The sequence below is a fragment of the Microtus pennsylvanicus genome, chromosome 2, assembly GCF_037038515.1.
Source record: "Microtus pennsylvanicus isolate mMicPen1 chromosome 2, mMicPen1.hap1, whole genome shotgun sequence".
Taxonomy (NCBI): domain Eukaryota; kingdom Metazoa; phylum Chordata; class Mammalia; order Rodentia; family Cricetidae; genus Microtus; species Microtus pennsylvanicus.
In genome coordinates, this window is record NC_134580.1 from 29278207 (window position 1) to 29302022 (window position 23816).

A 23816-nucleotide genomic window follows, 5' to 3' on the forward strand; every position below is an offset into this window, starting at 1 on the left:
TGTAAATAAAAACACATAATCTTAAATAAATAACATATTGGCTGTGACTTGTCTTGTAACCTCCACAGGAGGTAGTGGTGCCCTTAGAAATCATTTAATGAATTACCCTTGCTGCCTTAACGAGCTACAGTGCTGTGGATTTTTATGTATTACTAAGTTACTTATTTATTTGTGTGAGAAAGACAGAGACTGAGTGGGGAGAAAAGGATAGACGGACTGACAGACAGACATGCCCATGTTGTGGGTGAATATGGAGACAGCTCTTTCCTTTTACCATGTCTTCAGGGGACTTTGCACTTGTACAACTGAACAGCTAGCACTTTATCCACTGAGCCATCTTGGTGGCCTCACACTTGTGTTTTATATATTAAGCAGAGCTCATTATTTCCATTTAATGAACTTCATTGCCTTTCCTTCCTCTCACTCACCCCTAGTACCCAGCCTCCAGCATGCGCTTCCCCAGCTGCCTGCTTACCTACCTGTAAGCTCTGCAGAACATTCAGGAAGTCATTCATCCCTGTTAGATGCTCTACATCTTGGAAGACAGCAACAAGGAGAGTGGGGATGATGGCAATAGAGCGTGTCAGAATCACTCGGGCAAAACGTGACCATCTTAGGTTCAGGAATCCCTGGAAGAAAGCATGGGGGCTGGTGACCACAGTGACAGGAGAGAGAAATGCTTGGGGAAGTCAGGGAAACCTGTAAACCATGGAGTTAGACACTCAAGCGCTGTGCCATCCCCTGGATTCAACCCCAGCACACACCTCCATAACAAACTGGCCGGAATAGGTTCCTGTCATGGTGGAGCTCTGTCCTGCAGCCAGGATCCCCACTGCCCAGATGTAGAGTGCCGCAGGCCCAAAATAACATCCAAGCACAACACCCTGGGACAGGGAGAGAGATAGGAGCGTGTGAGTGACACCCCGAACAGTAGCCCTCTGCAGCACCTCCCTCTCATGAAATGCCAGCACATCAAGTGCTGCACTGGGCACTGCTAGGCAGTGAGACTCGGTGCTGGTGTGACCCAGAGGTTCCACCCGACTGCTGGGCATCCCTTTATCCCTCCATCTATAACCTTAAATACTAAAGAGACAGAGCCCTTCACTTCCCAAAGCCTGCTCCTTAATGTACTCTCGTGAAAAATGGCGGGAGCAGTGCAGACAGTGAACCGTGTGGGGAATGTAGGGTACATACTATGTTCTTGGGGGTCACAATGGAACCAACATGATGGGGCAAAAGGACCCAGGAATGAGCACTTCACTAATTCACCTGTCACTGCAGTCACTACCTGCAAACTTTAAGGTGCCCTCCTGAGTTTAGGAGTTGCTAACCCACCCTGCGAAACCCCAAATGTGCACCTGTCCTACGGTCTCAGAAATAAAAGATACTCAGATGAATTATACTCAGATCTGAAATAAACTCTCAAAGAGGATATGCAAACACTTACCCCAAAGCAGAGGCTGCAAACCAGTGTGCTTACCCCTTTATAGATGTCCACAGCCAGAGTTGAGTTGTCATTAGGAAAGAGGCCAGTGTGGGGGCTGCTGCTATTCCTACAGACATCAACCTAAAGCCCAAAGCAGTTTTAGAAATGAGAGCCAGATAAGAACTCCCTATTTGTCTCACCAAACTCCTCTGAGTGAGATAAGCAGAGGAGGCACTCCAGGGGGTGGACAGCCAGCCTGCCTCTATCTGCAGCTCTCCCCCAGGCCTTATATTCCCTCCAGCACCAAAGTGTTTACTGAGACAGAGTTTGCAGGGCAATATGCAAATGCTGGAGCAATATAAATGCAGTAAGGAAAGAAACTCTTTCAAAGGGCTTCCCTCTTAGAGGGCAGCCTTCAGGGAGCTGAGCTACAAGAATCCCAAACTTGAGGCCAGACTGGGCTACACAAGTAGAACTTATCAAAACAAACAAACAAACAAACAAACAAAAAAACCCAAAAACAAAAACTATATTAAATGAAGAGCATGGTGATGCCTTTAATCCCAGTACTTGGGAGGCAGAGGCAGGTGCCTGGTCTACGGAGTTTCAAGCCTGGACCCAGGACTACACAATGAAGCCCTTTTTTCAAAAGCCAAAACCCAAACCAAACCCAAAAAAAAAAAAAAAGGAAACCAAATCAGAAGACTTCAGAGAACATCAGCACCCAGAGGACCTCGGTCACTCCTGTAGACATAAATGATGAACAAAACTAGATAGCAATGCAGGCAAGCAGCTCCGTGGTGGAACACTTGCTGAGTTCAACCCTGGCATCTTAAAACACTCCACAATAAACAAAAAACCTCAAAGAAAACAACCAAACAAAATGAATGGGAGAGAATTCAACAAGAGCTGAGCTCCGCCCTGTCAGAGCATGCTTCCTTTCTGCTGACTCCTCCTGACCTTTCCTCAGCACAACTAGCAGACAGGCAGGCAGCAGTTAATAAAAAGGAAACAGAAATAACAATGGCCAAACAGCCAAGATGCTACACCTCCATGACAGCAGGAGGCAGCTGTGAGCCCAAGGCCAGCTCTTCCAGTTCACCCCGGGAATGGGTGGGAAGAGGCTTCCCAGCCCCACACCATAGACTGGCTGGTGTGTATACTAGAGGAATAGGAGGGACACCTAGACCTCAGATAAGTTTCCTGCCCCCATTCAGGCATGCAGTTCACCTGGCATTCACCACCCACAACTCTGGCTTACTCACCACCTGCATGTTGGTTTTCCCAAAAAATGCTTCAGCAAAGACCGAGACGACAAAGACATTGATGATGAAGGAAACAAAGAGCGCGATGCAGGACTCAATGAAAAAGTACTTGTTGGCTTCCCGGACTTCCCGCTTATTGGCCCGGTTTACCTGTCTAGACTAGAGAGATAAAGGCAGCAGGCATTTGTCCATTAGTTGCAGGAAGTTTCTTTGTAGCAACTCAGAACTTTGGAGTCAGCTGAAAGATTAAGAGGGCAAACAACTAGCTAGATGAAACAGATCTTAGCTCACTAAGCTACAAAGAACTCCACACCCTTGACAACAGTGTACAACCCCCAAATGGGGCAGCCAGCACCCAGGCTGAGCTCCCAGAGACGATCTCAGTTCTGTCTAGTGGACTAGTTGTCAAGTGTCCAACCTATCTCAGCCAAGCAACACCTGACTTACTGGGAAAGCCCTCCTTACCTCTGGACCTCAAGACTTCCAGATCTTTTATGAAGAACACTAGCCTGGAATTTGAGGATCACTTTTCCTGGTCAATTTGGTGATAAACACAGCCCCGCCAGCCTTAGAAATAGCGCACTCCCGCAGAGCACAGCTCCTCCACAGCTCTGGCAGGCAGAAACTAAAGGTTCGGAAGGGCACTGCTCACCTTGACTAAGGCGGAATGCAGGTACATGTTGTGCGGCATGATGACAGCTCCCACGATGCCCACAGCCTGCTCGATCTGAGGAGTGCTGCACCCTGAGCAGGACGGCACGAACATGCCCCTGAGCACTTGGCTCTGGCTGGGCTTCACTGTAATATACTACACAGCAACACGACACCTATTAGCCTTTACCGCAACATGGAACGGGAAGAACAGCACTAGGGACACTGGCATCCTTCACTCCTTTACCCTCTGTAATAACTGCCTGGAATCGGAATATGGAATCATGAACAGGTACGCGCTTAGTATGCACAGGCCCTGAGTTAAGCACAGCATCAGCAGTGAACGGCGACAAAGGGCTGCTGTGGTCGGAACAGAAACTGCCGCAAGCTCATGACCGACTCAAGCCCCATTGTGCTCATACAATTTGGGGATGTGGTAGAAACTTTGGCAGGTGGAGCCTCCCTGGAAGAAGTACATGAATGGGGGCAATCCTCCTGGACCTAGCCATGTCCTGAACCTCCGTGCTTCTGTCTGCACTGAGACAGAACCTCCAACAGCACATCTCCTGTCGCCAGGGTGTTCTGCCCAAGGAACTGCAGGCAGCCCGAGCCCTCTGAAGCCCCAGTTAAGTAGACCCTTCACCTCCTGTTACTTTCCTCAAGTACTTTAGTTACAACTACCAAAGATAACTAATACTGGGGCTTGCTGCCAGGGGCCAGGACTAAGGACTATATATTCCGAATATCTTACATTACAATTAAAATGTACAATGCAGATATGTAGAGAACACAGTGTTCTGAGGAACCAAACCGACTAAAGGTCTCGCTGGTATTTGTGTTGCTGTAACTGCTGATACAGATCCAAGAACAGTTCCGTTCTTAAACCCACACTCCATACACTGCTGTTCACCTGCTCGTGTGCTGGGAGGGGGTCATTCCTTAGCACTGCCCACCCAAACTTCCTCCTGGCTTAGCATTTCTCTTGCAAGCCTTGGGACAACTTGAAAAATCTGCTCATAGACTAGATATCTTTTAATGTTTAGGCAGGCCTGTAAGAAGAAATCAGTTTATAACTGAACATAAGAAGGTAAACATAATGGTACTGATCCCTAGTGACAGGCAAGCAACAAGCCAGGAAAACAGCCAATCACCTATTACTCATCAACAGTTTTTTGTCTCACTCTACAGCCCTGACTGGTCTGGAACTCTCTAGGTATATCAAGTTGGCCTCAAACTCAGAGACCAGTCTGCCTCTGTTCAGTTGCTCGTATTATAGGCATGCACCACCACGCATGTGCACCACTACCATCCGCTGGTCTATTACAGGAAATAGTCAAGCTTGGTTAATTAATTTCAGTCATGATGAGCACAAACAGAACTGCTTTGAGTTAACAGTCAACATATGCCTCTGCCTGTCCCACCCTAAAACTGTCCTGCTGTCAGGGTAGTTAATTTGGGACCAAAAATGTTGGTCCTGAAAGGTCTAGTCATTTTTGATCCAAAAGAAATCTCTACGGGCTTTCCTGCACGTGAATCCTTGCCACAGACTATATTTTTTCAAAAGCAGCCCAGAAATACACTGGGTTTTTGTTGATCCAATACAGTTAAACTATTCTGGCATTATTATTGCTTTTTTTTAAAAAAAATATTTATTTATTATGTATACAATATTCTGTCTGCGTGTATGCCTGCAGGTCAGAAGAGGGCATCAAACCTCATCACAGATGGTTGTGAGCCACCATGTGATTGCCGGGAATTAAACTCAGGACCTTTGGAAGAGCAGGCAATGCTCTTAACCACTGAGCCATCTCTCCAGCCCTATTATTGCTTTTTATAATAAAGACTACAAACAAACAAAATGAAACTTTGTTTTAAATAGTTAACCAACAGCCTGTAACACTTGCCTCATATCCAAATGTGAGGGCCATAATAGTGATGAGAAAGCCAAAAAATGCTTCCAGCTTCCGCAACCCTAAGGGGGAAACACACAGTTAGTACACAGAAGACAGACTTCCGTGTAGCCATGTGCCTGAAGCCAGTGGCTTTGATTCACCCACCAGTTCCACCCTCCTTACCATATTTGTCCAAAAAGAGAAAGACAAAAGTGTCTGCGATGGTGATGAGAACTCCACCCCACAGGGGAACCCTAGGTTAAGAGAAGAGAAATAGAGATTGAAGACCCAGGAAGACACTTTCTTCACAGCTTGTCCAACACAGAACATGGGGGAAGGCTAGGGCCTGGGGAAAAGCAACAGTGGCAGGAAGCCAAGCCACGGGCGGTTGAGAAGCAGCATCAACTAAAGGCCATCCACTGACAGCCTCCCTGGGAGCTTACTTTGTCAGATGTGCGGAACACACCAAGCGTGGGTCACTATGCAGTCAGATAAGTAGCCCCCCCACTTACAAAGGAGTAATTGTACAAAACCCCACACAATCGATTTAAATACAAGTGTGCACATCAAGGGAATGGGAGAGACAGGGACTATGTCTGCTGGGAAAGATGAAGGCAGCTCCGGAATGCTCCGTTCATTTTCACCCTGTCTTTGGAATCCAGCTCAATACCGACAATGATCTAGCGGGAAGCCCCCACCTTCCTGCCGACAGGAGATTGATGGCGATGGCTGAGCCAATGACTTCCTGCATATCAGAACCAATGATCGCCAACTCCACCATCAGCCACAGGATGACCCGTGGGACCTGCAAAGCAAACAGCGGCTCTCATCATTCGGCGGTATAAGAACTTCCTCCTTCATTTAGAATTCAGATTTTGGCATAGAACCACACACAGCCTTACACAGACATACCAGAACTCAACCCCACACAGAGCAGGAGACTGTGAGCCAAGGTAAGGGTGGCAACCCAGCTCACTTTTTTCTCCTTAATCCTTCCCAGGAGAAGAATCAAACTTCTGTTCATTACTTTCCACTTACTCTCTTGCCCAAAAACAATCTAAGAAGTTTGAGGGAAAAATAAACATATCAACATGGCCAATATGGAAGTCAAGAGAGAACAAGAAATGAGCAATTAAGAAAGCCTCAATCAGTCAGGAGGTAGTGGCGCATGCTTTTAATCCCAGCACTTGGAAGGCAGAGGCAGGAGGAACTCTGTGAGTTCAAGACCAACCTGGTCTACAGAGTGAGTTCCAGGAAAGTCAGATAATAATATGCAAGAACGGAAAAAGATATACGTAGTGCATACTGTTCTTGTAGAAGATACAGACTGGATCTCAGCTCATGCCACTCACGTCAGGCAGCTCACAACTCCTTCAAGTCCAGCTCCAGGGGATCCTGAAGCCTCTAACCTCTACAGACACCATACTCAAATGTACATATTCAAATATGTATACAGAATTTAAAAAAAAATAAATCTCTTTTTTAAAGTGTTCATGGTAAACTAGTTGAGAATAGATGGAATACAGCAAACCAGGAAACTAAATCTAGACCAACAGATGAATGGAAAAACACATTTAGTTAATGTTGGCTTACTGACACCAGAAAGAAAGCCTCCAGATACTTACTATCCAAAAAGTCTCCTCTCATAAATAACTATAATATGCGCAAAGAAAAAGACACTAAAGGGAATTATAAAACAACATTTTCTGAAAAGTTGGTAAAAATAACATATTTATCACACATGGTAGCACAGGCCTATAACTATAACCTGTACTCAGGGATTCCAGCAGGATGATCAAGAGTTCAAGAACAGGGCTGGAGAGATGGCTCAGTGGTTAAGAGCATTGCCTGTTCTTCCAGGGGTCCTGAGTTCAATTCCCAGCAACCACATGGTGGCTCACAACCATCTGTAGTGAGGTCTGGTGCCCTCTTCTGGCCTGCTGGCATACATAATAAAGAAATATTTATTTATTTTTTTATATTTATTTATTTATTGTGTATACAATATTCTGTCTGTGTGTATGCCTGAAGGCCAGAAGAGGGCGCCAGACCTCTTTACAGATGGTTGTGAACCACCATGTGGTTGCTGGGAATCGAACTCAGGACCTTTGGAAGAGCAGGCAATGCTCTCAACCACTGAGCCATCTCTCCAGCTCCCGAAATATTTATTTTTTTTAAAAAAAAAAAAAGAGTTCAAGAACATCCTAGGCTGAGGGAGGGGGTACAGAGAGACAGAGACCGCTGACCCACCAGCCTAGGAGAATAGAAAAGAAAAACACAAAACCTCTATGTTCATAGTCAGAAATGAGACTAAAAATTTAGGGCACTCCCAAGGGAGGCCTGTTTCATATCTACAAGTGAACTAACTTAAAAAGATTTTCAGCCATGACAGAAGTGGTTCAATCTCTAGGGTGCCTGTGGAATATTTGGGAAGGCCTGAGTTTTGTCCTCAGCTCCCCTGCAAAGTCTTCTGACAGAAGTCATTCCCACTTAAGGTGGCAAGTATGAAAGGTAGGATACTTAGAGTAAACTGAAAATAATTAGCCAATCCACAGGACCTACCACATATACTTTGTAAAAAACGTATTTTTCAAAGTGATGGTGACATCAAACAAAATAAGGGGAACCTGGTTAATGCTTACTCATGCCGCATTTCCCAAGGGAAACCTGTGTGTGCCTGTAATTCTAGGACCTCTGGAGAGGTTGAAACACAAGGCCATCCTTGGCTAAATATAGAGATCAATGTTAGCCTGGGCTACACGAGCCTGTCTCAAAAGAACAACAACAAAGGGAGCCCCATGTTAGATTCTGAAGGAGGACACAGGCTGACAGCAGAGGAGGCATTAGGACCCTTGGTACTTCTATTTTCAGGGACACTGACCCCAACTCCTCCTCTGGCTCAATCCAGAGTGGGGCCAGTACATAATACCAGACACACAGATTCCTGCACCGTAACGGACAAGCCACTCACCTTGGGATACTGACGGTGACACACTTCAGCAAGATGCAAGCCGGTAACCACTCCAAGTCTAGCTGCAAGGCGCTGGAGCAGCAGTCCCACAATGGTAGCCAACAGAAGCACCCAGAGCAACTGAGAAGAGCAACATCCGCCAACATCATTAGACAACCAAAGGGGTATTTTTGCTAACGGGAAACAGTTCGTCAAAGCAGGGGGATGGGTCCACACTCTGCATCAGCTTCTACACATGACCCACTAGGTCTAGCATATTTCTGATCCTCAGTTTCCCATCTTTTGCTTTTCCTAAGGATATTATGTGGATAAAACAAGAGTCCACACCAGGCAGTGGTGGCTTAAGCATTTTAGAGGCAGAGGCAGGCAGATCTCTGTGAATTCAAGGCCAGCCTGGTCTACAATGTGAGTTCCAGAACAGTTAAGATTGTTATTCAGAGAAACCCTGTCTCAAAAATCCAAAACTCAAAACAAAAACAAATAAAAACCAAAAGACCATATAGTAAGGACTTTTCACAAAGTGTCAGTGCCAATGAAGACCTGTGCATGCTGGAACAATGAGGGGCACTGGGGTTTGAACCAGAATAGCCATGGGCTCCTAACTTTGAATACAGTTGGTGGAACTGTTTGGAGGAATCAGAAAGCGCGGTCTTGGTGGAGGTGTGTCACGGGGCAGTTTTGAGGCTCCAAAAGCTTCCTGCCATTCCCAGTGTCCTTTCTGCTTCCTATTTGGGGACCAAGATGTGCTCTCAGCTGTTCCCCACACCTCTGTTCTACCATCATGAACTGTAAATGCTCTGAAACTGTAAGCCCTATTAAAGTTGTTTTGTTCTGTAGCTTTGGAGCCTGTCCTGGAACCAGCTCTGTAGACCAGGCTGGCTTCGAACTCAGAGATCCACCTGCCTCTGCCTCCCGAGTGCTGGGATTAAAGGCGTGCGCCACCACCGCCTAGCATTCTAAGTTGTCTTGACATAGTCTTTCATTAGAGCATTAGAAAAGTAACTAAGACAGGAGGTTGGACACCAAGCCCCAGACTCCTCTGCCATGCAAGAGAAGTTTTCATGTAACATTTCACCCCTAAAACTTGACTGACAGCCTGTTTATCAGAAGCCACACCAATAATACAGCACACCTATTTACACTTAGCCAAAAGGCCAAGAAGACATTGGCATGAATAAAACCCATGGTAAAAACTGCACAACAACCCAAGAAACCCTTCTTACTGTACTACATCCCTTACTCAGAGAGAAGCTGCTCACACAGAAACGACCACATCATAAGCAATCACATGAACTCACAAGAGCACCAGGCGCCAACACAGAAGTACAGCACACATGACAGCTAACTGTACATGGTTAGGAGTTAGCAACATCTTACATTTGCTTTGATTTCTCTCAACTGAGAACAGCTCCACCGTGAACTGTGTGCGTGCAGAGGATGGGGTGCATGTTAACCTTTCTGCAGTAGATCTCCACATAGCCCGGGGTAGTAAATTATAAAACAGACTGTTATGTCTGGGCTGGGCATGACAGCATATACCTTTAGCTCTAGCATTTTGAAGACAGAGGCCAGCCTGGTCACATAATGAGTTCCAGGACAGCCATGTAAATAAGTAAAATAGAAAAAGAACCTACACATAAGTAGACATGCACAGTTCAAACCTATGTTGTTCAAGGGTCAACTCTACCTGAAGGCTACTCAACATGATCAAGAAAAAGTCGTAAGAGTGTAACAAGGGCTCAAAGACAGGGACAGCATGGCAAGGCCCCATAGTCCATCCTCAGCATTGCAAAAATAACAATAACAACAATAATGAAAACTTATAAACTGGATGCTCACCTTAAATCCAGCCACTGCCCCAGACTGCAAATCAGATTCGATGTTTCCTGGATCCAGGTAGGCAATGCTCATAAGAAAGCCAGGCCCCGTGAACGCCCAGAGTTTACGAAAGCTAAAACAGGAGTACTGTAAACGAGAGAGGAAAGGCAGCCTGAGTGTCTCCACTACTCTGCCACCTGTCAAGGGGCAGCACCAGCTGCAGGGGCTCAGGGCACGCAGTGCACACGCCCACGTGTCACATCAAGCTCATCTACTTTTTACCAACAAGGTGGCTGTTTCTCTCAGTGACAGCCCTTCCTTTACCAGCTCCCTATCAGCAGCTCGTGCTACATTAAGTAACATGGCACCCTTGGACTCCCCCACTACCCACACAGGGGCATTAAATAGCATGGCACCCTTAGGCTCCCCCACTACCCACACAGGAGCAGAGGCACAGCTGAAAAGGGAAGCCACAATATCCATCCTTCCATAAGCTACAAAGTTCGCACTAGCACCTTTCCCACAGAGGCCATTTATCCTGATGATGTCAGAGACTGGCTGCCAAAATAAGACCTCAGGTTGTTGAGCTAGAGGTGGCTGGCAGACCTGTCCCTCCAAGGCTTTCCCCAGGACACAGGGTCCTCTACAAGGAACCATCACTAACCTCCTCTTCAGGAATGGGGATCTTCTCGTCAAAGTAGGTGGTGAAGGGCTCCTCAGAGTCCCCAGTGGACTGAGGGAGGGAGGAGTTACTATAGGCAGGATTGATGGCGCTGAGGCTAGCAGAGTCTCCATGGTCTCCAGAAGCGCCATCTGCGTTAACATGACCACATCCACTAATGAGCACTCTCGGTAATGCTAACCCTTGTCTGCATACGCTCCCCCATCACTGAGAACAGTTTTAGACCCGCACACACACGACACCAGCCTAGACACAAGGGCTGGTCTTAGACTGGTCTGGAGCCCAGACTGGTTTGTGCCAAGGAAGACTCTGAACTTGATTCTTTTGCATCCACCTCCCAAGTGCTGGGATTACAGCCACATACCTGGTTTTAAACATGCATGCTAGGCAAGCACTCTACAAACAAGTTACATCCCCAGCCCAATAAATTAAATATCTTTACAGGGTAATATGTGTACAAGCCAGCTGTGGTACAGCCTGCAACTCTAACTCTTGGAAGCGAAGCAGCGTCCAAAAGCCTCCAAAAGCTCTCAGCCTTGGATCAGTTGAACATGATATTTTATAGTCCTTTGAGAAGTTCACACCGTGCATTTTGATTAGAGTCCTTCCTGTCCCTACTTACCCTACCTCCTCTCAGATCCACGCTGTCTCCTCCCTGGGTCGGTCTTAACACTAATCACTGGACTTCCTCTACACCTCTACACCCACCTGATAATGGTTCTCTAAGGACAATGACATGCTTGAAAGGCCAAATCAAAAGGGATACAAGTCCGAGCTCAGTCTGGGCTTCAATTTAACAAGACTTTGTCTTAAAGCCAACAAAGCAACTCATACCTATGACTCAATATTGACAAACTAGCCCCATGAAAATTCAGAATCCTAATTTTAAAAGAAAATAAGTTAGGCACTAGGACGTCCTCCCATCCCGTTATCCAGCAGGACTCACTCTAAGGATCATTCTACATTCTACATTCCACAGCTCCATCAGTCTCACACAATAGAAGAGAGGACTGGAAAACCCACCCGACACTAAGAGGATGTGGCAAAGCAGAAGTCTGGGATGTCTGACTAAGGCCTCTCTGCGTAGGACTGAAGGGCTGGTGGTCACGGGTGCTAGCGCCCTTGTGACAGCAGGGCTCATAGAAGCCTGAAGGCAGTGTTTTCCTGAAGTCTGCACTTTAATCTTAAATCCAAGTGGGGGAGGCCTAGCAGAAAATGGCTAGTTCACCAAGAGCTTCCAAAGTCCACGGAGCTGCTAGCATCACGAGGCTTTCTCCTCTTTCTCATAAACCCTACAACCCACTAAAATATCAGAGCTCTGGTTTTCTAGGGTGGTGGGCCCCACCATCTTTACTAAGCAGAACGGAGTGAGTAGTCTAGAGGAGGAGCTCAGGTGCTCTGCTCCACACGCATAGGAAACACTGCAGATAGAGGGAACACACTGGAGGTCATCGCCAAGTCTGGGAACGACACTGTCCTTGCAAGCATTACTGTTCTAGAAACCAAACTACCTGGTCACAACTCAGCTGGCAATTAGAAATAAGATATGAGGAAGAATCCTATGGTCATAAATTAATTTCATTCATAGCTGTCTTATCTAGGAAAGCCCAATCCCATGCAGACTATGACACAAAGATATAAGTTACCGTCTGGCGTCTTTTCTTCAGGATCCAACACCATGGTAGATACCTGAGTATCTGTGTTCTTAGAATAGGATTCTATAAGAGAAAAGAAAGGTAAAAAATCAGAACAAAACTAACGCCTTTTGTCACCGTATAGCTGTACCCTTGTATGAAAGGAACAATCCTCTCCTCAATCAGCTGACCCTGAAAATAACTACAGGTTTCAAAACAGGATTAAGAAACAGTAACAAAAACAATAAAAGATGAGGCCAGGAAGAGGCTGGGAGCTAGCCTCTTGGTTCTCACGGGTTCCAAGCTCATGTGGGACCCTGCTTATGCACAGCAGATGAACCTGCCAACAAATATGTTTGGTTGTTGTTATTGTTGTTTCAGTTTTTTGAGGCAGGGTTTCTCTGTGCAGCCCTGGATGTCCTGGAACTCCTTAATAGACCAGGCTGGCCTTGAACTCACAAAAATCCACCTGCCTCTGCTGGGATTATAAGTGTGCACCACCACACCCAGCTCCCAACAAATCTGTCTTCAACACACTAGCCACTAGCGGGCTGCCAATCAACAAGTCTTTGCTTCAATATTAGCCCAAATTAACCCAAAATAGCCTCAATATTAACCAAAATATCTAACACCGGAATAATCTCCAAAATTCACAACTTTTAAAAGAACAGAAAGCAGCCTGGTTTGTAGTAACAAAATTTGGAAAATAGAGGCAGGATAGGGAAATCAACATCAGCCATGTGACCAAAAAAGGGAATAAAAATCTGGCCTATCTCACAATTTAAACTCATGATTCAGTTTTCTGGACGGGTGTGGAAGGTGCCTCAAATGGATGACCACTATTTCCTGAGGGAAAACTAAAGAAAGTTCCAGTCTCGCTCTGAAAATTGGGAGAAGCTAGTCACCCACAGGCTAACTTGCCCTGGGATCTGCAAGAATGCTGAGGTACCAGCAGGACTGGGCCCCATCTGTGGGAAGCAGTGTTTCTCTGGGCACCAATGGCATATCAGGGTGCAGTTGGGGACTGGGGGAGCATTAGCAAGCTGACACGGTGGTCTATCCACAGCACACTGTCGACTTGGCCTCACTACAAAGGCTGAACTTTTTTTTTACACTTATTTATTTTTTTCAGGGGGCCGGGGAGACATGGGTATCATATAACTCACAGGAGTTGGCTCCCTTCTTCCACTGTGTGGGTCCCTGGATGGAGCCATCTCTCACCTCTAAAAAGGCTGAACTTCTCAATTCTGAGCCTCCTTACTATGGACCTGTTGTCTCAGTTGATGGCAAACATACAGTGAGAGAGAAAGTTATCGCTAATACTGCTCCCAGGAACCCTCAAAGTGCTCACCTGCTGAGAGGGGGAGGGAGCCTCCCCCCCAAAAAATTTTTTCTCCTCTATCTCAACAGCCCTCCACCTTATTTTCTGGATATTCTTTATATATTCCATCATCTAGACCCAAAAGGGAGCTCTGGGTGTCACCTGTCTTCTGGGTATAAGCACACCGTCCCTGGCTAATTGAAGAAGCACCATCTCTCCCTCACAGTTACCAGGGGCAAGCATTTTCCTGCAACAGACAACTAGCCCCGTCTCTCTGGTCAGCCCACAGACCCCCACTACCACTCATCATCCAGCCTCTTCCACCCACTTATAGTGGCCTCATTTGACCATTCTGCTGGGCTCCAGTCACAGCCATGGCTTGGTGGGTAGCCTTTTAACTTTGTCATTCTGTGTGAATAAGGCAAGACACCCAGTTATCCTACCCACAGGAAATGAGAAATTACACATCAGGTCAGCCACTGGACTCTCATAAGAAAAGGAACTTGGGCCACAAGAAACCATCAAACTTTATGCAGTGCTTCTGGAAGCTTTGGGTCACGTGACACGAGCAGTCCTTCCATAGTCTCTGTTTAGTTCTGAGAAGTGCCACACAGGCTGACTAAATCAGATTGTTTCTGTAATGAGAGCTGATATCCTGTTTAAGAATATTCAGTATGCTGAGCGGTGATAATGCACGCCTTTAATTCCAGCACTCAGGAGGCAGAGACAGGTGGATCTCTGTGAGTTCAAGGCCAGCCTGGTCTACAAGAGCTAGTTCCAGGACAGGCTCCAAAGCTACAGAGAAACCCTGTCTCGAAAACAATAAAATAAAATAAAATATGTCAGCTAGGCAGTGGTGGTGTACTTTAATCCCGGCACTCAGGAGGCAGAGACAGAGGCAGGCAAATCTCTGAATTCAAGGCCAACCTGGTCTATGAAGTTCCAGGACAGCCAGGGCTGTTATACAGAGAAACCCTGTAGAAAAGAAAAGCAAGAAAAGGGGAGGGGAGGGGGAGAGGAGACAGACAGACAGACAGAAAGGTAAGAGCGAGAGCAAGGGAGGGAGGGAAGAAGAAAGGAAGAAAAGGTGGCTGGCTGAAGGCTGGCGAGCTGGCTCAGCTAATGAAGGTGCTGGCCACCAAGGCTACCTGAATTCCATCCTCAGGACCCACATGGTAGATAGTAGGAAAACAGAATTGACTCCTACAAGTTTCCTCGTTCTCTCTCTCTCTCTCTCTCTCTCTCTCTCTCTCTCTCTCTCTCTCACACACACACACACACACACACACACACACACACAAATAATGTTGCTTAAGGAAAGAAAGAAAAGGCAGTTGGGAGCCGGTTTGGTGATTCACAGCTATAATCCTAGTACTTTGAAAGTGGAGGAGGCAGGAAGATCATGAGTTCAAAACCAGCCTCAGCTACACAGCAAACTCTAGGCCAGAAAGTACAGAAGTGAAAGAGAAAGAAGCAGTAGCAAAGCAAAAAGTGGGTCAAAAGGAAGTAAGTTCTGAGCTCACTTCTATCTTTGTTGGCAATAAAAAGGCTTCTCCAGGTACTTGTAATATTGTTATATGTAGTCGGGAGGCTCAAACCCAGGTGCTCCAGCAACATACATCGCCAGGCCCTACTTACTTTTCTCAAAACGTAAAGCTTCTATAGATTGTCAGAGTCTTTCAGACAGCCACTCACTGGGGACATTCTGCGAAAACTATCTATAGAAGTTGAAAGCGGATAATCAGCTCTGTGCTGTCTAGAGTGGCAGGCACTGACAGCCTAAAACTTAACTTACTCCTCCTCTGCCTTAGTGTCCATATAATGACTCAAATTGTGAAATGATGATTTTCCCCTCAAATATAAGGAAGAGAAGTCCTCTTTCAAGAGAGCCATTTCCTAACTCTAACTCTGGGGTAAGCGGCCATCCACAGAGTACCCCCAGCATCCACTGTTTAGCACTAGCCTATCTTCTCAGGTGTGAACATTCACTCCCTGTATTCTCCTGCAATTCTTCTGCCGCTTTAATAAGAAGATTGATTACCTTAAAAATCACACGGTGAGCCGGGCGGTGGTGGCGCACACCTTTAATCCCAGCACTTGGGAGGCAGAGGCAGGCGGATCTTTGTGAGTTCGAGACCAACCTGGTCTACAAGAGCTAGTTCCAGGACAGGCTCCAAAGCCACAGAGAAACCCTGTCTTGAAAAACCAAAAAAAAAAAAATCACACGGTGATGCACGCCTTTGCTCTCTGCACTTGGGAGGCAGAGGCAGGTGGATCCCTGTGAGTTCAAGGTCAGCCTGGTCTACTGAGTGAGTTTCAGGACAGACAGACTCCAAAGCTGCACAGAGAAACCCTATCTTGAAAAGAAAAAAAAAAAAAGAAGGAAGAAAGACAGGAAGGAAGGAAGGAAGGAAGGAAGGAAGGAAGGAAGGAAGGAAGGAAGGAAGGAGAAAAAAGAAAAGAAAAAATCACGCACTATCAGGTGTAGTGGTGAAAGCCTGTAATCCCAGAATTCAGAATTCAGGAAGCAGGGGCAGAGAGATGAGGTTTAAAGCCAGCCTGGTCTACCTAGCAAGTTCCAGCCCAGCCAGGGGCCACATAGTAACATCCTAGCTTAAGGAAACAAAATAACAGGGCTGAAGAGAGAGCGCAGCACTCACTGCTCTTCCAGAGGACCTGAGTTCAATTCCCAGCACCCACACAGTAGCTTACAACCGTCTGTAACTCCAAGTCCAGGGGACCCAACACCCTCAAACAGACATACATGCAGGAAAAACACCAATTCACTTAAAATAAATCATTAAAAAAGAAACAAAATAAAGTATAAAATACTAAATACATGGGCAACTGTAACAAGCAATTTTTTTCTTATATTGAAAAAGGGCTTGCATTTAAAACAATGGCTTCTTATATTTGCCTAATAGGAGGTAAAGGCATTCATCGTCATTTCATTAATTTTAAGGTATAGAGAAGAAAGTTTTTATCACCCACTGCCCCCATACTGGGGGGTGTTTCTATACAGTCTAAATCTCCCCACTTCCCAAAACTCTTTTTTCCTTCCTGCCTTCCACTTCAATAAAATCAAAGATCAGGAACTAGAATGTACACACAAGCAACCTGTAAGGAAGAACCAGATGCCATAAGGAGTGCCTCGGGTAAAGGGCACAGCCACGCCTCTCCTGGATCCTTCTGACACCAGTCAGCTCCACAGACACACTCGGAGTGTAAAAACCTTTGTGTGTGTGTGTGATGGTAGTGAGCATGTGCACCTGTGGAGGTCAGGGGACAAGTGCAGGGTCAGGGTCAGTTCTAGTTCTCCTTTGAGGGCTTTGGAGATCCAACAGCCTGGCAGTACTCTCTGGCTCTCAAGTACTCAGAAGAGAATATGGACCTGCCACCACAGAATTTGAAGGCTGAGGCAGGTGAGTCACAAGTTCAAGGCCAACTTGAAGCTGCTTAGAAAGGAGGGTAGGACCAACACAAGAAAACAGAAAGACTCCAATTTTTTTTCAAGACTGGGTTTCACTGTAGCTATAGAGCCTGTCCTGGATCTAATCTAGCTCTTGTAAACCAGGCTGGCCTTGAACTCACAGAGATCCTCCAGCCTCTGCCTCCCAAAGGCGTGCGCCACCAGCACCCAGCAAGACTCCAAATCTTGCTAGGCAGTGGTGGCACACAGAGAGCGAGTTCTAGGGCAGCCAGGGCTACACAAAGAAACCCTGTCTTGAAAAAACAAAAACAAGCAATAACAAAAAATGACCTTAAAACTATAATCCACCCTACCTACCGGGGTTCTCTATAATGCCTTTAATTCCACAGCACACACCTAGCTCATAGAGTACAAATAGTGCTCCCATCACACAAAGCTACTATACTGGACCAGAGCTGGCTCTCTGTGACACAACGGTCACTGAGACACTGGCTGAGACAGTCGCTTTACTAACTTCGAATGCCACGGTAATCATCTCTCCCCCTACCTATCTTACCCAAGAACTATAATTCCAACTCAACACACACCCAGCATGCTGCCTCTTACCGAGTTTGACTCTTCAGTTCTCTCTTTGAATTGACAGAAAACCCTAAAGGGGGTGGGAAGGTTTGGGGGAGCCTCACACAGCCTTCAATCCCAGCACTGAGCACTCGAGGTGGGGCCTACGTAGGGAGTGCCAGGAGAGCCAGGACAAACAGACTGTCTCAAACAGACAAACTTTGGAAAGCAAGAAAAGGGAAACGTAGCATGACGACTGGCGCGTGCTTCTAACTCCAGCTTTCAGAACGCAAAGCAGGAGGCTGAGAGCTCCAGGCCAGTCTGGGAGAAGTTTCAAGCCAGACTAGGCTTAGACAGCCAGATCCTATCTGGAAACACACACACACACACACACACACACACACACACACACACACACACACACACAGAGTCAGAGAAGGGAGGGGAGGAGAGGAGGGAGGAGAAGAGAAGGGAGGAGAGTAAGATCTGGGGAGAGGACCACAGCTGATAAGGAAACTGCCTGCTTGGGTGTCAAAGAAGATAAGAACAGGGGAAAAAATGTGGGCCAGCTGTCAAGTACTGATCTATTAGGCAAAAGTATCATTTATCAACCATGACTTTAGAAATATGGCCTGAGGCTGGAGAGATGACTTGGGGGGTTAAGAGCACTCTCTGCTCTTCCAGAAGACCCGAGTTCCATTCCTAGCACCTACATCATTTGGCTTAACTGTCTGTAACTCCAGTTCCTGGAGACCTGACACCTCTAGCCTTGGTGGGCATCTGCACACACGAAAACGTGCAGGCATGGGCACGTAAACATGGGGGCATGCGCAAACACACTCATACACCCCCACACACAGATAATTAAAAATAAAATAAATCCTTTAAGAAAAAAAAAAGGATAGTAAGAGGGCAGGCCGGGTGCACACCCGTGGGTAGGAGGGCAGGCCGGGTGCACACTCGTGGGTAGGAGGGCAGGCCGGTGCAAACCCGTGGGTAGGAGGGCAGGCGGGTGCACACCCGTGGGTAGGAGGGCAGGCGGGTGCACACCCGTGGGTAGGAGGGCAGGCGGGTGCACACCCGTGGGTAGGAGGGCAGGCGGGTGCACACTCGTGGGCAGGCCGGGTGCACACTCGTGGGCAGGCGGGTGCACACTCGTGGGTAGGAGGGCAGGCGGGTGCACACCCGTGGGTAGGAGGGCAGGCGGGTGCACACCCGTGGGTAGGAGGGCAGGCGGGTGCACACTCGTGGGTAGGAGGGCAGGCGGGTGCACACCCGTGGGTAGGAGGGCAGGCGGGTGCACACCCGTGGGTAGGAGGGCAGGCGGGTGCACACCCGTGGGTAGGAGGGCAGGCGGGTGCACACTCGTGGGCAGGCCGGGTGCACACTCGTGGGTAGGAGGGCAGGCCGGGTGCACACTCGTGGGTAGGAGGGCAGGCCGGGTGCACACTCGTGGGTAGGAGGGCAGGCCGGGTGCACACTCGTGGGTAGGAGGGCAGGCCGGGTGCACACTCGTGGGTAGGAGGGCAGGCCGGGTGCACACTCGTGGGCAGGAGGGCAGGCCGGGTGCACACCCGTGGGTAGGAGGGCAGGCGGGTGCACACTCGTGGGCAGGCGGGTGCACACTCGTGGGTAGGAGGGCAGGCCGGGTGCACACTCGTGGGCAGGCGGGTGCACACTCGTGGGTAGGAGGGCAGGCCGGGTGCACACTCGTGGGTAGGAGGGCAGGCCGGGTGCACACTCGTGGGTAGGAGGGCAGGCCGGGTGCACACTCGTGGGCAGGCGGGTGCACACTCGTGGGTAGGAGGGCAGGCCGGGTGCACACTCGTGGGCAGGCGGGTGCACACTCGTGGGTAGGAGGGCAGGCCGGGTGCACACTCGTGGGTAGGAGGGCAGGCCGGGTGCACACTCGTGGGCAGGCCGGGTGCACACCCGTGGGTAGGAGGGCAGGCGGGTGCACACTCATAAAAACTAATTTTTTCCTCTGCTGGCAGGGCTCACCATCCTGATTGCCTACTGGAGCACAAACGGTTTACTGTGCCCTGATCTGCCTTGTCCTTTGTTCCTCCAGCTAGGCCAGGGTAAGCTTCCTCCAAACTTCCTTCTAACCTCAGCTTTACAGCAGGGTTTCCTGAAGGGGGGGGGCATCTGGCCACCTGGCCTGACACCTCATCCTGTGCCCATCAAAGGCCCTTGCTTCGTGAAGAAAAGAAGAAATTTAACAAAAGAAATCTACCTTTCGTCACCCAAAAACTGTTTGCCCAAGACTTTTTTGACTTACTTATACAATTTTTCTCCAGAAAACCTGAAGAATGCTTTTCATTAGACCACAGCCAACCCATTTTACCCTAACAGGTATTACCGTCAACATTTACCTTCTTTTCTTAAAAGAAAAGTTATGTGTCAAGTCAAACAAACATAGTAAAAGATTCCTCATCCTGGGATGCTTCCTTCTGCTCTTTGGAAACTGATAAAGTTTTAATAATTAACTTGTGGCCTTCTCCTCTCATTATGTATGAATGTGAGCACTTTTCGACCTAAAGAAGTACTAAACTGTTTTAATACATATGAGCAAGTGAGCATATGCCACCTGCCACTGCTGCACATGGAGCAAGCTTTGTGAGCCCCCATGTGGGTGCTGGGAATTGAACTCGGGTCCTCTGGAAGAGCAGCCAGGGCTGTTAACCTCTGAGCCATCTCTCCAGCCCATGGAGCATGCTTTGTAAGAAGTACTTTTCCTTAAACAGAGTTTCTCATTTAGCAATTGGTTCCTAGCAGTGTTGCTGAGTAAGGAACAGCAGCTTCCTCTGAACTTCTGGGGTCTCCCAACTAAAGGGAATTAAGAGGGATTTTAAGGCTCATACAAATATGTACTTGCATAGCAGAAAATGAAGGCATCAGACAAAACAGCACCTAACCAGGCTCTTGGCTGCAAAGACAGACAGAAAAAAAGATCCTACTTTGTGGATACAATTTTCTCTGAGTTACAGCTAAACCAAAGCCTCCTGCCAGCTCTGCTGTAACCCGAGGAACCACCGCTTTCCTCAGAGGAGAATCTCAGAGTCACATGCAGCTTCCCTGTTCCTCAACAAGAGGTGCTGCCAGGGTGTTCAGAAATTCCCCTTCTGAGTCCCACAGGCCTTCCGGAAACACGCGAAACCCCGTGAGCAGCAGTCCCAGCCTTTTAGGTGTGTGTCCAAAATAAACTCAATTCAAGCAAGACTGATAATACATATCTAATAAAAAGACACCAGTGAAATCTCATAGGCTACATTTACTAACACAGCTACTGCAAAAATAGCCTAAAACGTTATTTTCCACGTTCATTTCATAAACTAAGCAGAAGCCAAGCGTGAGTGGTAAATGCTTGTGACTGATCTCAGCACAGAGGCAGAAGGATCGCTGCAAGTTGGAGGCCGACTTGATCAAGTTCTAGACCGGTTAGAGATATATAGTAAGCTCCAGTCTCAGAAAGAAAAGACAAGGATTAAGAAGAAACTGTTAGCACAGCGCCTGTCTTCACCCGTAATTAACTGCACTTTCAGACTAATAATATGGCTAGGAAGCACTGGCCTGGGGAAGCTCTGGCAACAGCCCAAGGGATTCTGAGCAGAGACTCCTGAGAAGGTCAAAGCCAGGTAACAGCAGGCGCGCAGGCAGTAATAAAAACACCTGGTGGCAGGGGACTGGCCTAAGCACTTTGCTTTATATGTATTAACTAATGTAACGCCGACAACCTGTAATGTCCTGCTGTCACCCCACGGAAAGTGGTGGGACAGAAGAAAGCCTAAGCCAAAAAGTGATGGAGATGCCAAGGTGGACAGCTTCCTGTGGTTTCCCCACGGGCCACACGGAAGCTCCTAGAAGCCCACCGGCCCTGGCCAGCTCTCCCTCCGTATGTTTGCTTTCGATGCCTTGAATCCCATCGTTGAAAAGCAAAGAACAACGGAGGTTCTCCGTATTACACAGCGGAAACTCAACCTGTGTCCTGAGGATGCCCTTCCAAATAGTCTGACCAGAGAACCGACATGGACAAAGAATCTAAAGGAGCAATATCAAACAAGCGAGCTTTCAAAGTACCGGGCCTAGGAAACCGCTGAGAAGGGGCGCATCCATCGCGCGCGACGTGTCCCGAATGAGGCCTGGAAAGCGCAGGGACCCTGGCAGCCCTCAACCCCGAGGCCTGAGGCCTTCGTGCCAACAGCGCAGTACCGGCGGCCGCTGGGCTGACAGGGTGCTGCGCTGCGGGAGGCCGCGGGCAGACGGATCCCCGGGCTCCGGGAGGAAACTGCGTCACGGATCTCCCCCTCCGCGTCGCACCGGGTCTGCGCACCCCTGACCCGGGACGCCTCCCGTCGGGCCAGCCCGGAGAGGGGCGGTGGGCTGGTTGTCCCAGGTCGCGGGGAAAGGCCGAGGCCCGTGACCAGCAGCGCCTGTGCCGACCGCGGGGCTCCCGCGTCTCCTCGGGATACGAACTGTCCGCCGGCCGTGCCCTCGCCCGCCCACCCGCACAAAGCGGAACGCCGTAACCCCTGACCCCGCCAGCACCTCGGCTTACCCGCTCAGCCACCACCTGACCCGCCGCGCCGGCGACTCCATATCCCAGAAGCCAGCAACTAGCTGGTCAACCTCCTGCCCTCCCGCGATTGGCCGGCAGGACGGGAGTCCCACTTCCTGATTGGCTGGACTCCTGCAGCCGAGGCACAGCGTGGCGGGCGGACCGGGCGCGAAGGCTCCGCCCGCCCATGCTGGATCTGGGGGCGGGGCCTAGTTGGGGCGGGTCCGAGTCGGAGGCGTGGCCCGCTCCAGCCCTGGAGTTCAAACACAGCGCGTTGGGCAGGTTGGCAACTCCCAGCCCAGGAACGCTACATACATTTTTGTCATAGTTTCCACCATCTCTTTTTAAGCAACCACAAGCCTGCTTCCTCCGAAGAGATGATGACTACGAGATACATCTACAACCGACAATAAGGCACCATGGCAGCCTCTCTTCGTCTGGCTTCTTGGGCCACAGCGCAGTGTCCACTGACGCGCCAAAAACACCCCACGTCTGGGAGGAACCGCGAAACTTCGACCAGCGGAGCCAGTTCGGCCGCACCAGCCCTCCTCCTCCTCCTCCCAAGTCTCTCAGTGAGTTGTCCTCCATCCCACCAAGCTTTGTCTTCTCCCCCACACAGTATCCTGACATCCCCAAAGCAGTCCCGCTCTATCCCCGGCCTCCCACCTCAGAGCCTCTTTCTGTAGAGACGAAGAGGGGAGACTAAATGGCCTGACAAGTCCTCCAGCTACCCTCGAAGAGCCACCCAAACCGCTTGGTTCTTGTTTGTTTTGTTTTTGTTTTGTTTTGTTTCCGATTTTCCCTTCTGGCTATAGCGGTAGAGAGGACAGCGCTGTGTTCTTCACGTAGAAACTGCCGGGAGAAATTTTAGAACGGAGACAGAAAGAAAGCATAGACCCACAGAAACGGAAATTTAAAGATATGATAACAAAAAGAAAAAGCCAAACTTCCGCACCCTGGTAAGGGCTGCAGCTTTCCATACAGAGTGGTCTCCTGAAAGAAGAGAAGAGGCACACGTTAGTTCTGGACAAGCACCCTCTGGCCCACAACCTTCTCTGGGACCCTCCGTTGCATCTAGAAAAGAAAAGGATCGGGGCTGTTGGTGTCAGCTTCGAGGTGTGCTCGGCCGGAGCGTCCCTGCCGCTAGCTGCCCACTTACTTAGCTCACAGTTGGGAGCAGCTGCTGCGGCCCTCGGCTGCCTCTTCCCCATGGTGCAGAACTGCTTTGATTTTTGCGGAGCAGCGCAGCGCCTATATATGCGGACTAGAGCGCCTCCCTTGGTGGGAGACGATACTAGCGGTGGGTCAAGAGTGAGGAAAAACTTCAAACCGCACCCTCTAAAGCATAATCAAATTTCATCTTTGCCCGGCAGTGTATTTCTGCCACTCCTAGTTATTAATAAAAATTAATTGAGTTAAAGTTTTCTTCTGAGATTTCCTTTCTGTGCCTCTCCGAAGGGCGGGACTTGGAGGCTATGGGTGCTGTGAACGAAATGGGTGGAGGGAACTGCTTTCTTCTGGCTGCCACTCCCTGGGAGTCAAGCTGGTTCGGGGACGGCACACAGACTAGGACTCTGCCCCTCTGAGACAGGAGGTAAAACCAATTAACC

At 48.6% G+C, this 23816-nt stretch overlaps 1 protein-coding gene across 5 annotated transcripts in view; it reads right to left on the reverse strand.

Annotated features, from left to right (window-relative positions):
* Slc11a2 (solute carrier family 11 member 2) overlaps nt 1-23431 on the reverse strand; it is a 35217-nt gene extending 11786 nt beyond the window's left edge. The window contains exons 1-13 of one of the 5 annotated variants that reach the window (XM_075960661.1): nt 22207-22292; nt 12352-12423; nt 10688-10836; nt 10045-10170; nt 8206-8325; nt 5933-6039; nt 5418-5488; nt 5247-5314; nt 3344-3499; nt 2692-2850; nt 1481-1567; nt 765-884; nt 480-629 (exon numbers count right to left, since the gene is read on the reverse strand). In XM_075960661.1, coding sequence (XP_075816776.1) covers nt 480-629; nt 765-884; nt 1481-1567; nt 2692-2850; nt 3344-3499; nt 5247-5314; nt 5418-5488; nt 5933-6039; nt 8206-8325; nt 10045-10170; nt 10688-10836; nt 12352-12385 — 1347 coding nt within the window. In that variant the 5' untranslated portion in view covers nt 12386-12423; nt 22207-22292. Of the gene's footprint in view, nt 1-479; nt 630-764; nt 885-1480; nt 1568-2691; nt 2851-3343; nt 3500-5246; nt 5315-5417; nt 5489-5932; nt 6040-8205; nt 8326-10044; nt 10171-10687; nt 10837-12351; nt 12424-21728; nt 22176-22206; nt 22293-23365 lie in introns of those variants that run through there. The other 4 variants (XM_075960662.1, XM_075960659.1, XM_075960663.1 and 1 more) reach the window with 4 other exon arrangements.
* Between the last annotated feature and the right edge of the window lie 385 nt (nt 23432-23816).